The 15539-nt window shown below is 33.8% G+C and overlaps 1 protein-coding gene across 9 annotated transcripts in view; it reads right to left on the bottom strand.

The window, feature by feature from the left end:
- PPP1R9A (protein phosphatase 1 regulatory subunit 9A) overlaps positions 1–15539 on the bottom strand; it is a 366748-nt gene that overhangs the window by 118243 nt on the left and 232966 nt on the right. For all 9 annotated transcript variants that reach the window (XM_047848722.1, XM_047848719.1, XM_047848720.1 and 6 more), the window contains one exon: positions 6041–6145. In XM_047848722.1, the coding sequence (XP_047704678.1) occupies positions 6041–6145 (105 nt within the window). The remainder of the gene's footprint in view (positions 1–6040; positions 6146–15539) is intronic.

The raw sequence follows: 15539 nt of genomic DNA, 5'->3' as shown, positions 1-15539 counted from the left end.
AGAGAGGACAAACTTTAAGTAGAAAAAGGAAACAGAGAATGGGTCAGAACGGATAAAAAAAAGGCCATGGCTTACAAATAAATTGGTAATATGGTTGATAAAATTGAGAAAACTCTTAGAATATATTAACAAAAAAGTAAACAGATGGAGATGACAGAAAGAAGATGTTAGACAATACGGCCAAGATATCTAATCCCCATTTAATACTGGTTTGAGAAGAGAAAACCAAGACAATGAAAAATAAAGAAAATAATAAAATAATAATAGAAAAATTTCTCAAACTCAAGTGTTCAGACTGACTCCCAAGTAGAACTACACCAAACAAACAAACACAGATCTAGTTGTAGCCTGATAAAAATTTCAAAAATAAAATTAAGAGGGGGGAAAAATCCAAGACAGAAAACCGGACTACAAATCAGATTAATATTAAAATTCTCTTTACCAATTGTAGATATTAAAATACAATGGAAAATGTCTTCATAATACTAAAAGAAAAAGATTTTGAACCTCAAATACTATACCTAGCCATATTTCAGGGCAAAATAATCCATTTTCAGACATGCAAGCACCCTGGCAGCTATGGATGACCCAGAGGAAATCAAGAAGGCTAGAAATAAATTAAGTCAGTTTCCATTAGAACCTTTATGCTTTGAAACCCTCCCTTACAGTGACACAGATTGAATGACATAAAATTACATTTCATTTTCTATCAATTCAGTCATACTACTTGATTCTAAACTGAATAATATTTTCATAAGCATAACATTATAAATACTGCCTATTGGTTTTAACTTTTTGAATGAATTTATAGAAAAACTACCCATGACAATTGTAGCTATGTATTAGAAAGTAAATGTTATAAACTCTTGCAAAAGTTTTTAACTGAAAAAAAAACCCTGCTAGATGAAAGCTTTACAACAAGCAATTATTAAATTTTCATCTAAAACTGAAAAATCAAGATATGAAGAAATGATTTAGATTGGTACTTCCAAAGAGTTAAAGAGAAACTGGTAACAAGGGTCTGTCTCCTCTGCAGACTGTCAGGCCCTGTGCCTTTGTTGGAAATAGCTATACAACTGCCTCTCAGTTTTCCAGCAATCTACATGAACATCTAAGAAGGGATCAGAGTTTTGAGAAGGAAATAATAATCACCAATATTTCATTGAGGTCCAACTTTTTGTAGGCATTTATTACATGTATTAATTCATTTAATAATCATCACCAATGTATGGGGTAGGTACTATCATGATGCCCATTTTATAGGTGAAGAAACTACAGCACAGGGAGATTTAAACACTTCTATGAACTCATGTATCTAAGTAGTTAAACCAGAATCTGAATCCACGAGGTCTGGCTTCATGTGAAAAAAGGCAGTTACTAGAGAAAGATAATTATTCCTAGCACTAAGTGCATAAAGAAATATCAATGAATAAATTAAATAATACCAGAATCAGCTGTATGATTTTACCTATCCTCTAGCTTCACTATAATTCAAATACATTTTTTTATTGTCCACAGAGATGTAACATAAGAGACTGAGTCAACTGTCTACATTTGGGACATCTGTGGCAAAACTACATATGGATATACACACACACACACACACACACACACACACATATATATATATACATATATATATATATATATATACACATATATATATACCCAAATACAAAAAATATCCAAATATATATACACACACAAAATATCCAAATATAAAAGATATCCAAAAATAAATGGAAGGTAATTTGTATAACTTTGAATTAGTCTCCTAGTATCTATAGATTCTTACTTTCCTTCCACAGGTACACAACCAGTATTTTTATGTCTTTCAAACTAATCATTATTTTTCTAATGACCTTATAATTTCAAGTTTAAAAGTATTTTTCCCATAACTTTACATGGACCAACAGACATAAGGCTCTTTTAAGGATCTCCAAGAAAAGCATCATTTAGTAAGTTCTGTTATAAAAAGGAATTGTGAATAAGTGGATAAACCTGCTGATTCAAATGATCTGAATCTCTACCCTTTAAATTATTTTTCACATAATGCAGGATCTGATAATAAGAATAGAACTTTTTTCTAACTTTTTAACTATATTACATTTGGCAAGTTACATTCTATCGACCACAAAAAAGATTATAGGTTTTTAAATAATTTACAACATTTTCTTTTTAGGTTTTCACCATGTAAAATTGGAATACATAATAAATATGTTCAAATAAAAAATTTTTTGAAGAAGAAACATACAATAGAAACATACTAAATAGTAAGAATCTAAAGCAAAAGGAGAGCAGTAAATGTGTTATATGTAATATGTATTATATAGCATGAGACCACCTGGATTGACAAAGTACTCATCTTCAGAACTGCCTAGAGCATGGTACTGAACACTGGTCAGAGCTGTGAAATGTACTAACCAGGGACAAATGATGCTTTGCAAATATGGGTCCATGAATTGTTTGAAGGCAAGACAGACTAACTTGTCAAAACTGGTAATAACCGGATTTGTTACTTCTACCGGGATTTGGTAGAATCTAGGGGCTGTCAATGATTTCAGTGAGAAATCCCTACCATACATAGACTTTGCGCTTCTTGATACCAAGATGCTTCATGCACATGCCTGTGGTGGTTTAGAATCTGGAGACCAAGTCCTGTGAGGCCCAGTGGAAGGATGAGCCTGAGTCCTCCATGCCCACCCTGTTAATGCTCATCTTTCTCCTGCTGTTCCTGTGTTGCATCATTTCTGAGTATAAACTATTTGAATCCTGTGGGTCCTTTCCTAATCAATTACATAATTACATGATATAAACACAGTACTTACAGTGAGTGCTTCGTTTTAAGCGATATCAGTTAAGTGAAGGAAATAATAATCATTTACCGGAACCACTTGTTAACCATGGCCTAATGTATGCTTTAATTCATATAAATGATGTAGGGTTGAAAAACATACATATATCCTTGAAAGTTGCAACATTAAAATAGTTGTAATTTCTCTAGAGCATTAAAAATGTCATATTCATGGGGTCTTTGTTAGTAGTATTGGTTCATGAACTCAGGTATCATAATTTTTACTTTACTAGAATAAAGTAGACTGAGGTCAGATGGAAAATAATTCTCTGAAAGTGTGGATGAAGTCACAGAACTTCACTGTATAATTTCGATTCACATCCAAATGGTGACACCAATTTCATACACATTTCAAGGAAATAAGTAAAAATCTTGACCTCCAATACTTAAGAAATAATCACCATTCAAATCTCAGTTTTGTTTTTCTCATCACCTCTAGCTTCACATCTTTCTCCTACTTGGATCTTTAGACCCACGGCTCTCACACATTCCTCCCAGGTCTGTGCCTACTAGTTAGGAAAAAAATCAAACTAAACTGACTAATTTTGTAGATATCATTTTTTGAGAATAAATGTAGTAACCACTAAATATGATAGCAAAGTCACCAAATAATAAGAAATTCAAAACCATACATATTTTAAATTCTCAGTTTTAAAAAGTTCATGAAAATACAGATCTTGTTTTTGGATCCTATTTTTGTATTAATACTTTATGAAGAACTACCACCTAAAATATATCCAGAGGATTCAAATATTTTTAATAAATTAAAATTGAGAAAAGACTTTTTCCTTATATTCAATTAACTAAGGCCCTGAGTTAAATAATTTGGGGGAACAAAGGGGGCCAAAGGTCCCATTTCAGTATCAAGACTTGTGCAAAGTGAATGAGGAAATAAAATGTATGCCTTTAAAATATGAAAGTAGAATGTGCTGTCACCTCAAGGTCAAAAAAATAGTATGAATGATGAGTGTTACCAGGAAGAAGAGATCACTAGGTAATATAGAGGTCAAGGAGGACTTCTTCAGGGCAAAGGAGCTGAAATATGTGCCTTAAAATAAATAGGTTCTAAACAGAAGACAGTGTTTTAAACAGAAAAAAATGGCAGACAGAAAGGTACGATAATAAAACAATAACTCACAAGGCACATTTGAAGGAATATGACTACACCAGTCCAACGGAACCAAAGTATGAACATAGAGAGAGGTAAGTGGTAAGACTGGATGATGAAAAAATTTTAATATCTGGATAAAGAGCTTAGATTCTGTACAGAATGGAGGGCCATTGAAGGTTTCTGAAGAAGAGAGGCACATAATGGATGCAGAATTAGTATTTCTACCTATAGGTGTTAGACCTTCCAGTGCCAGAGTTACATAGAATGAGTCAATTCCTTTTTCCATGATAGACAGACCTTCCTAGATTTGAAAACTATTATTTTCCTCCACTAGGAGGAAGGATGAGAAGGACAGACTGAAGAAGGGAAAGACTGCAATCAGGGTAGAGTTAAGAAGTCATTTGCAATTTGGACAAGGCTTGAAGGAAAGGGATGGCTAGGATTTCATGTAACTGTAAACTTCTTTGCAACTGAAAAAATGTTCTTATAAAAAAAAGAAAAAGAAAAACAGTCTTCTAAGTTTAATGTATATCTCACTTCACTTTAAAATTCACTTCAAAGCCTAATTGGGGTAGCTTTTAAACCAAGTTCTATACTGACATAGGAAAGTGCTGTCTCAAAAACAGACAACAATCTGCAGAAAGACAAATCACCTGTCCTGAGGGAGCATCAGAGAGTTTTTTATCTATGCTCTTTCCAATTATTTCACATCCTTTTCTCAGGACTATGGGTATTCTTGGAGCATCAACACAGCACCCATAAAAGTCACAGATGTGTTCCTTAAACATTTCCTTCAGCATTAAAGGAAATTTTCCAAATGAAACAGTCTAAATTCTAAAACTTAAACCCATGTTTGTGCAACATAAAGCATGCTGCAAAAAAATCCTCATGTTACTGTCTTTACAGAAATATTAACTCACTTGGTATTTTCAAAATATTTGGCAGTTCTATTCTGCTGATAACACTAAAACATTTGGAGACTTACCCATACTAAATAATGTCCCCTATATGTTCCTTCATAGGATTGATGGAAAAGTATTAAGACATAAGAAACACTGTATTTAAAAACAAATACCCTATGGGGCAGCTGGGTGGTTCAGTCGGTTAAGCATCCAACGCTTGGTTTCAGCTCAGGCCACGATCTCACAGTTCATGAGTTCTAACAGCACATGAGTGCTAACAGCACAGAGCCTGCCTGGGATTCTCTTTCCCTCTCTCTCTCTGCCCCTTCCTGGCTCGCTTGCTCATTCTCTTTCTGTCTCAAAATAAATAAATCAACTTTAAAAAATACATACATACATAACTTAGATGTAAATTAAAAAAATAAATAAAAATTAAAAACAAAACAAAAAATACATACATACATACATACATACATACATACATATATACATACATAAATGCCTTATGACCAAATAAAATGGATTTCTTAACTTGACCTTAGCTGGCTCAGGACTACTTTCTTATTTGTTTTCCAAGCTACAATTTTCAGAACCGCAGTATCAAATATAAATTTCAAGAATGTACCCTCTGTACTTTAAATTGGCAAAGTTATAGTTTATCAAAGATTAGTCCTATAAAGTCTATGAAGAGACTTTTTAAATGCATTTATTAACCTTACATAATTTGGACAGTCTTTCTAAGAACCATGTACCACTGGATATAGGTATAATCAGCTCAATTTCAACTTATTGTATAACTGGTTTTATTAAAAGGATTTAGAGTCTAAATTCATATTTGTTGAGGATGTAAGCAGAAATTCTATCTAGTTAGGAACACTAACATAGTTCAGTAATTGACCATATTGATTCACACTGTATACTTCGTATCTTCATGCCTTTCTAAAATACCATAATTTTTGGTTTTAAATTACATTTGTATAAACAAATGTAATTTAACAAATATAACAAATATAAGCAAATAAGAAAGAAACATTAAAAACTAAAGGCAAGTTTTAAGTATTTAGATAAAATTCTCATTGAAATTACATACATCTATAGGTACAATTCTAGCAGGCTAAAATTCAACATAATATTAAGTAATGAAATTATACATATCTGAAACCACATATTTACCTGACATTGCCCTTGGTGTTTCTGAGAACTGTTGCAGCAAAATTCTGTGTGACACCCACCAAGCTGATTCCATCCACTTCCACAATCTGGTCGTTGACTTGTATTCTTTGGGAAGAGGGGAAAAATTACCCATAATTAACTTTTCTGATAATACATTACCATTTTCAATACATGAGTTGACAAAACACTTGATATTTAAGACACTCTTATTGATCCAAAATTTGTTTTTTATACACAAGTTCCAGATCTTAGCCAAATGCTTAATGTTTTAAAAAGATTGTTTTGAAAAAATAGATAGAAGCAATACTAAATGGAGAGATTCAGTTTACTCAATATTCATAATCCTATCACAAAGAATTCATAACTGCTAATGTATGGCATACTTACATCATTTTTTTGTCCTTAATAAATTACATAAAACATAATACATCCAGCTGAAATACACTATGGGCCTCATACCTAGTCCTGCCTTCCACTTTTCCTCCTCAAGGAATTGCAGGGAATCCTTCCTATTCAAGTTGTATGCTTGAAATATATAATGCTCATAACCGTATATGAGTGCATGTGTTCAGACACATGTATATAAATGTATGTATTTATTTATGTTTAGGAGCAACACACAGTATTAGTGTTATTTAGTATATAATGCTTTTAAACATATATATATATATATACACACACATATATACATATATATATATACATGTCTGTATACACACACATATATATACACACATATATACATATATATACATGTCTGTGTGTATATATATATATGTATATATGTGTGTATATATATATGTATATGTTATATATACACCATTTTTTTACGTCTCAAAATGAAGTATTTCTTTTTTATTTTCTGAAGTATTTTCAAGTATTTCAATCATGGAAAAGTGCAGAGAAAATTAGCTAATAAAAACCCATGTACCAAACACCCAACTTTATCAAATCTCAGCACTGTGCAATATTTGAGTCATTTTTTTTTCTAAAGGAATGTACTATTGAAAAGCTGAAGCCCCTTTATTATTTGCCTCTAATTCTAGTCTGCTCACTCTTTCCTTAGAGGTAACCATCATACTAATTTTGATGCTTAGTCTTCCTTTTGGGGTTTAGATGTAGAAATAACACATATATATGATATGCACAATATGCTTCACCCAGTGTTACGTATGAGATTTATCCATGGTTATAGAACCATTCTACTAGTTCATTTAAATTTATTTATTTATTTATTTGTATTTTGAGAGAGAAAGGCAGAGAGAGAGGGAGGGAGACAGAGATGAAAGAGGGAGAGAAAGAATCCCAAATTATGTTCCATGAGGTCAGTGTGCAAAGCCTGACACAGGGCTCAAACTCACGAAACCGTGAGATCATGATCCGAGCTGAAATCAAGAGTCAGACACTTAACCGACTGAGCCACCCAGGGGCTCCTCTATTAGTTCATTTTAACACCCGTGTAGCATTATCTTTTATGAATATACCAAAATATATTCACCCATTATTTTGCAGATGGACCGTTGTATTGTTTTCCATTTTAGCTCATACATGTCTCCTTATGCACACGTGTTGGATTTCTCTACAATATATAGCTAGAAATAGAATTCCTGAATCAAGGAACATAGGCTTTTTCAACTTAAACAGACCGACAAATTTTGTTCGAAATGCTATGCCAATCCATATTCTCAGTAGCATTGTATGAAAGGTTCTGACTTTCCACACTCTCACCAATCTCACCTTGGTGAGATTTGGAACCTTTTAAATACTGGCGATCTCGGGGCGCCTAGGTGGCTCAGTTGGTTGAGCATCTGACTTGGGCTCAGGTCATGATCTCTCAGTTCGTGAGTTTGGCCCCGCGTTGGGCTCTGTGCTGACAGCTCAGAGCCTGGAGCCTGCTTTGGATTTTGTGTGTCTCTGTCTCTCTGCCCCTCCCTCGCTCTCACTCTGTCTCTCTCTCAAAAATAAATAAACATTAAAAAATTTTTTTTAAAAATACTGGTGATCTTGTAAGTGTAAAAAGATATCACATTGTGATTTTAATTGCATGTCCTTGATTACTAGTGTGGCTGCATGTACTTTTCAGATCTTCGAGTTATTTGTCCACTTCTGCAGACGGTTAGATCATGGTTTTTTTTTAACCATTTTTGTTGATGTTTTTGGGTTGAGTATCTTGTTCCTTATTGATTTATTGAAGATGTTCTTATACATCCTGTGTACTAACACTTTCTCAATGAAATACGCTGCAAATACCTTTGGCCCAATCCATAGCTTGTCCTTTCAGATTTCTCTGAAAAATGGTATTTTGAGGAAAAAAAATTTAAAACTATAATCACATTTGTAATTTCAGCTTTGTATTAGGTATTTCTGTGTTTTCTTTCAGGACTCCCTTTCTGCCTCAAAGTTATACAAACATTCTATACTTTCTTCTACAAGTTTTAACATTTTGCTTTTCTGCATTTAGTTATCTACCCAGCTATTTTTTTTAAGTTTATTTATTAATTTTTGAAAGACACAGAAAGAGAGAATGGGAGGGGTGGACAGAGGGAGAGAGAGGATCCTAAGCAGGCTCTGTGCTGATCAGTATGGAGCTCGACACAGGGCTCTATCCCACAAACTGTGAGATCACGACCTTAGCTAAAATTGACAGTCAGACACTTAACTGATGGAGCCGCCCAGGCACCCCTGGAAATTATTTTTTATTATAATATGTGTTAGCGATCTATTTTTATTTTTTCCAAGTGTTATAAACAATCTGCTTAACAACATTTAGTAAGAGTTCACTTTTTCTCCATTGATTGTAGTGCTACGTCTGTCAGGGTTTCAAATGTGTATCAACATGTTTTGGGTTTTCTATTAGTTTCTACTCGTCTGTTTGTCTATCTCTGCATACTCCATTGCTTCATAATAAGTTTTGACATTTCATAGGACAATTCCCTCTACTTAGTTCATTGTCCTCAAATTTTTCTGAACTATTCTTGAGCTTTTTCTCTTCATAATTAATTTTGGACTTACTGGACAAGTTCTATAAAAACACTTGTTGAGGTTTGAATAAAATCATACTGATTTTTAGATTACTTCAGGGAAAACTAACATCTTTATCATATTGACTCTTCCCATCAATAAAACTTGTCTATATAATTACTCTGGGCAAGTGTTGGTTGTATCATGTGTTGCTGCCATGTGTTCAGTTATTTAAAGCTTGAAAACAAGGGCAAAAAGGAGAGCAACCTATCTTTTTTATGTGATGTAGGTGCATTATTTAACAGGTCCAACCAAGGATAATTTGGGGGAATGTATTTTAATTGATCCACTGTTTAAAATTGATTAAAATCCTGGATATACTTAAGTTGTATGTTAATATGTAGATTTTTGTCCTGAATAAACTCAGATACTTTTCTTCTGTTAAAAAGATAATCTCATAGGCCATGGTTTATTTCCCTGTAGAATATTAACTAGTTTTATGTCTAACTTAGCAATGTTACTTTATTAATGTTCTAATACTACTTTATTAAGTAATATTGCCTTGAACTATGTTCTTCTAAAATGTCCTTTAAATCACATTTACCATCTCACTGGTTCTCTCATTAATTAGTGAGTTTAGTAAAGTCTAATACATGTTAATTTTATATGTACCAAAGTCATTTTTTAACTCTCTGAATATTAGCCTACAATAGCTTTGGAGGTTCCACCAAGATGCCACAGTGGATTCACAAAGCCAATTCAACTGTCATCACAGAAATGCACTTCATGGGCTGTTTAAGCCCAGGCACCTATTTGCTTGGTCTCCACAGTGATTCCAAAGCAGCAATAATGCGCTATGTTTGTTAACATGGTTTTTTTCTGACTTAGTACTTTTGAATTTTTTCTGGTTTTGGTCATTTTGGTTCTGGATCTAGTTTGCACTAGACAGCAACAACAATAAATAATTCCCCACTGGTAGCAGTAATGAGTACCACTGTAATTTTATAATCTGACTTCTTGAGATGGCTATCGGAATTCTGGGGATCTATTATCTCTTGTGGGAGATGGCAAAGAATTTGAGTTCCTCTCCTTTAATTTGTTTTTTGACTATTTGTGGGCTTAGGCTATTTCATATAAAATTTCATGGACACTAGAAAGGAAAATAGCCTTTTGAAATCCTGACTGGTGAGTTTTTATGTTTCTTTGATTACTTACAGCTATTTCTGAGGTTGCAGAACTGAAGTTACATATTCTCTGTGTTCCTGTAATTGAGAAAAGCCGTTATCTCTCACCGTGTGTGCGTGAAATATGTTCCTAACATAGAAGGGTATTAATAAATTAAATTATAAAGTCTTGGAATTGAAAGGAAGGATAATCTGGTTCATAGAGAATAGTAAGCATTTTCAGAAATCTTCTCTTCTAGTATCTTAACAAAGAAAAAAATCTTTAGAGATTCTTCTAGAAGCTCAGAAAAATTTTTATAGAGAGCCCAGTTCACGTAATAAAAGTCAATCTTTAGAAATAAGACTAACTTAATAATTTTTGCTTAAAATACATACCTATGTTTTCTCCATGATTTTGTAAAGGTGTGGGCTTGTATTTTCCAAATAAAGAGACTAGTTAATCTGAACTTCCTAATATTCTGATATGGATACACCAGGCACCATGTACAGTATCCCTACATAAAGTTTCACAAGCATAAAAAAATTGCGTTTAAACTGAATCATAATTCTGACTTTTATATCAATAGTAATTATGTTTTAAAAGTATCATCTTAAAACATGATTTCCAAGATTCTTAGTGATCTCCAAAACCTTAGTCATAAAGCATATAATATAAACAACTCTGCTTCTATCAAAATGTTATAGGGTGGCTCAGTCGGTTAAGTGTCTGACTCCTGGTTTTGGCTCAGGTCATGATCTCATGGTTCGTGAGTTCGAGCCTCTGCGCTGACAGCATGAAGCCTTCTTAGGATTCTCTCTCTCCCCCCCCCCCTCTATCTCTGCTCCTCTCTCTCAAATAAATAATCTTAAAAAAATAAAATGTTATAAAGTTACTATAGCTTTGCATCGTATTCATGAATGTGTTTATCTTTACACTTCAAGAAGATGTAAAAATAGTGTGTGTGGCTGCAGAAATTATGGCTGCTAGTCTGGTATTGTTTGTGTATGGTAGGCAATTATTATCAAGTTCTTATCTACTTGCAAAGGTTGTTAACCAGAAGCTGGTTAAGTAAACTGTCAATTAAATGTAGTATGGATAATTGATGCTATGCCAGCAGCAACAGTTATAGAAAAAATATAATTGTGTAGGTGAAGTAATGGGAAGAATTTCTTTTGAAAGGAAGGACAGACAGTAGGTTAGCCCGTTCTAGAATATGAGAGAACATAATGAAGACCAAAAATTGAGTGTGTATAGCAAGTTGAAGAAGGTTTGAAGAAGTGATTTTTATTTGCTTAGGTTTCTACCATCTGAAGCCAAAAAGAAGCTACAGAATGAGCTGAATTTTTTCTGCAATGCATTCAGTTTTGAAGTTATTCATAATATAATTTAGAAGAAAAGAGTAAAATTCTTTTACTACTACAGTTACACAGAGTGAATCAATTCCGATTTTCATGATATCCCTTCATATATTTGAAAACTGCTATTATATTCCTCCATTAGGGGTAAGGATGAGAAAAGAATGACATAGAAAAGAAAGATTAAAATCAGGAAGACAGTTAAGAAGTCATGTGCAATTTGTAAAAAGCTTGAAATGATAACAGCACAAAATTATGAATGAGAGTTCTTTTACTTCATATCCTCACCAGCATTTGATGCTGTTAGTGTTTTGGATTTTGGCCATTCTAATAGGTATGTAGTGGTATCTCATCATTGTTTTAATTTGCAATACTCATATTGGGAGAAAACATTTATATATCATATATCTGATATGGGGCTTATATCTACAGTATTACAAATAATAGTTATAACCCAATAACCGAAAGACAACCTAATTTAAAACTAAGTCAGGAAAAGACAAATATCATATGATCTCACTTATATCTAGACTCTAGAATCCAAAACCAACAAACAAACCAAAAACAAAGCTCACATATACAGAAAACAGGTTGGTGGTTGCCAGAAGGTAGGGGGGGTGAGAAGTGGGGGTGGATGGAATGGATGAAGAGGTCAAAAGGTACAAACCTCCAGCTACAAAATAAATAAGTCATGGGGATGTAACATATAGCATGGGGACTATAGTTAATAATACTGTATTGCATGTTTGAAAGATGTTATGTAAAGTGCATCTTAAAAGTCCTCATCACAAGGAAAAAATAATAATTTGTGACTATGTATAGTGATGGATGTTAACTAGACTTACTGTGGTGTTCATTTCACAACACATACAAATCATTATGTTATACACCTGAAATATAATGTTATACGTCAAGTATATCTTAAGAGGAAAAAAAAAGTGGGCAAAGGATCTGAATAGGCATTTCTCTAAAGTAGACACCCAAATGGCCAATAAGCACATGGAAAAGATGCTCAACATCAACAGCGATTAGGGAAATGCAAATCAAAACTAAAATAAGATACCTCTTCACACCCCCACTCAGAGATGGTTATGCCAAAATACAGATAATAACAAGTGTTCATGAGGATGTGCAGAAATTGTAACCCTCATGCATTATCAGAGGCAATATAACATGGTACATGCAGCTACTTTGGAAAACCATCCAGCAGTTCCTTAAAACGTTAAACCTAGAGTTACCACATGACCCAGAAATTCCTCTCCTAGGTATATACCCAAGAAAAATGAAAACATGTCCACACAAAAATCTGTACATGAATGTTCAAACCAGTATTCATAATAGCCAAAAAGAAGAAACACCCAAATATCCATCAACTGACGTCAGAATAAACAAAATGTGGTATATCCATTCAATAGACTATTATTTGGAAATATAAAGGAATTAAATGTGATACATGATACAACATGGATGAACCTTGAAAACACCATACTGGTGAAAAAAAGCCAGTCACAAGAACTACGTATTGTAGGATAGTTCCATTTATATGGAATGTCCAGAAAAGTCAAATATCTACAGACAGAAAGTAGATCAGTGCCTAAAGTGGGGGTAAGGGAGGGAGCTGGGAGAAAAGGAAAGTGGTTGTTAATGGACATAGGGTTTTTTCTGGAGTGGTCAAAATGTGCTACAATTAATTGAGGTAATAGTTACACACATCTTGAATATTCTGGAAATGACTGAATTCTATAATTAAATAAGTGATGACATGTGAATTACATCTCAATACAAATGTTAAACATTAATCTTAAAGAACAACTTTATCCAAAGCACTACCAGCCTCATCATGCTAATAAAATATATTTCTAAATCACTTAGTGTAGCTGTCAAGTTTCTTCAGCATTGGGTCTTAAACTAATTCTGACATTTTTATCCCACATTATCCTTCTTGACATTTAAACTTTTATCACTCTGCCCCCCATCTGCCTCTACCCCCTCTCCCATTTCACCATGCACAAGACTGGATTATTGTATGCATAAGACATAGGAAGTGTTCGTATTTAAAAATCTTTGGTTGACTATTGTGCTAGAGGGTGGGTTCATTAAAAATTAATTAATAGACTAAATATTACAGCGAATTAAAAATTCTAGTATGCAGCATGTATCTCCCTTTTTCCCATTTGATCCTTGTGGTTAAGTCCATTACTCTTTTCTCCCATAGAGCAGGTCCAGGATCACTTTCTCCTTTTGTTAATCATTCTTCTCAGGACTTTAGAAAAGCATGCTCCTCTTTAGTTCTCTCGAGCTCTCTCTACTCCCCGTAAGTGGAAAGATGGATGCATCCACAACTATCTCTCCCTACTCTCATTCCTTCTCTTCCTTCTACAAAGCAGGGAGAACGTGGGATTTGCTCAGACGTTCTTAACCATTTGAACCATCCTTCATACTTTTTGCCCATATAGCCTCTTTCTACTCTTCCTCTAGGTCTAAGGAAGCATTGTGGTGGTAACATTATAGACTTGTCTTAGAGGGAAAAAAAAAGAAACAAAAACAAAAACAATAAAGTCCTTTAGCCAACTCTAGACTCACCTACCTTAAACACTCTGCCAGATTAATTTACTCATGATGAGGTTGTGAGTCATGGCTTTGTGTTATTTGTTTCATATTTTCCTTTATGTATTGTACACATAAAACTGAACTAGAGCTCCCACCTGAGGGAGTTAGGAGAATTGAAATTCAGCCTTTATGCTAGCTGTCAAGCCATGTACCCATAAGGTGGCATACTTCTGTGAGAGATGCATTTTTCATGTTTGCACAAAAGTACAGTATGAGGTAGTAGTAGTCCTACCACACTGGACAGGATAGTCTAGAGCACCAGTTCCTAGGCTGCCTGATTGCAACAGAATAAAATGGAGGAACATGGAAAATGACAGATTCCTGGAGTTGCACCTCCTCTAAAATTCTTGTTCATAAGACGTGGAGTAAAGCACAGGATAGACATTTGAGCCGTTTCCTGATTCTGTCTATTAGGACTAAAATTGTCATTCACACACAAGTTTTAACATAAATATATGCTTTCATTTCTCTTGGAAAATACCAAAGAGTTTAACTGCTGAATTGAAAGGTTAAGTATCTGTTTAACATTAAAAGAACTGCCAAACTATTGTCCTAAGTGGCAGTAAAATTTTACATTCCCACCAGTCACGTATGAGTATTCCATTTCTCAACATCCTTGCCAACATTTTATATTGTCAGTGTTCTTTAGCCATTCTAGCAGGTGTGCAGTGGTATCTCAATGCGGTTTTAATCTGCATTCACCAGTGACTAACGATGTTGAACATATTTTCATGTGCTGCTGGCCATTCATATATCCTCCTCTGTGAAACAGCTATTAAAAAATCTTTTGTCCATAGTTTTTAAATTGGGTTGTTGTTACTGAGTTGTAAATGCTCTTCACATTCTGGATACAAGTCCTTGTATATATGTTTTGCAAATATATTGTCCTCGTCTATACTTTCTCTTTTCATTTCGAAACTGTGCCTCTCAAAGTATAAAAGTGATTTTAGTGAAATTCAACGTGTCAGTTTTTTTCTTTGATGGTCCATGTTTTGTGACCTGTTAAATGTGACAATACGAAGATTTTCACCTATGCATTCTTTTTATAGGTTTCATTGTTTAAACTCTTAGGTCTAGACCTATGATTAATTTTGGCTAATTAATTAATCAAACGTAATTAATTATGGTATGGTAACATTTGTGGCTCAGTTTTTTTCCCCATATGGATATCTAAATCTTGTACTGCTATTTGTTGAAAAATATTATATATTTTAGCACTGAGTTACCATGCTACTTATACTGAAAGTCAACTGACTCTATGTCTCAATCCTTTTTTTATTGTTTTTTAAATGTTTATTTATTGTGAGAGTGAGAGAGCTAGCAGGGAAGGGGCAGAGATAGAGGGAGAGACAGAGAGAGACTCCCAAGCAGGCTCTGCCTCTCCCAAGCAGGTCAGCACAAAGCCCGAT

This window comes from Prionailurus viverrinus, chromosome A2, assembly GCF_022837055.1.
Source record: "Prionailurus viverrinus isolate Anna chromosome A2, UM_Priviv_1.0, whole genome shotgun sequence".
In the NCBI taxonomy this organism is placed as follows: domain Eukaryota; kingdom Metazoa; phylum Chordata; class Mammalia; order Carnivora; family Felidae; genus Prionailurus; species Prionailurus viverrinus.
Note: the sequence above shows the minus strand (reverse complement) of the source record. Positions and strands in the feature narration are given on the sequence as shown.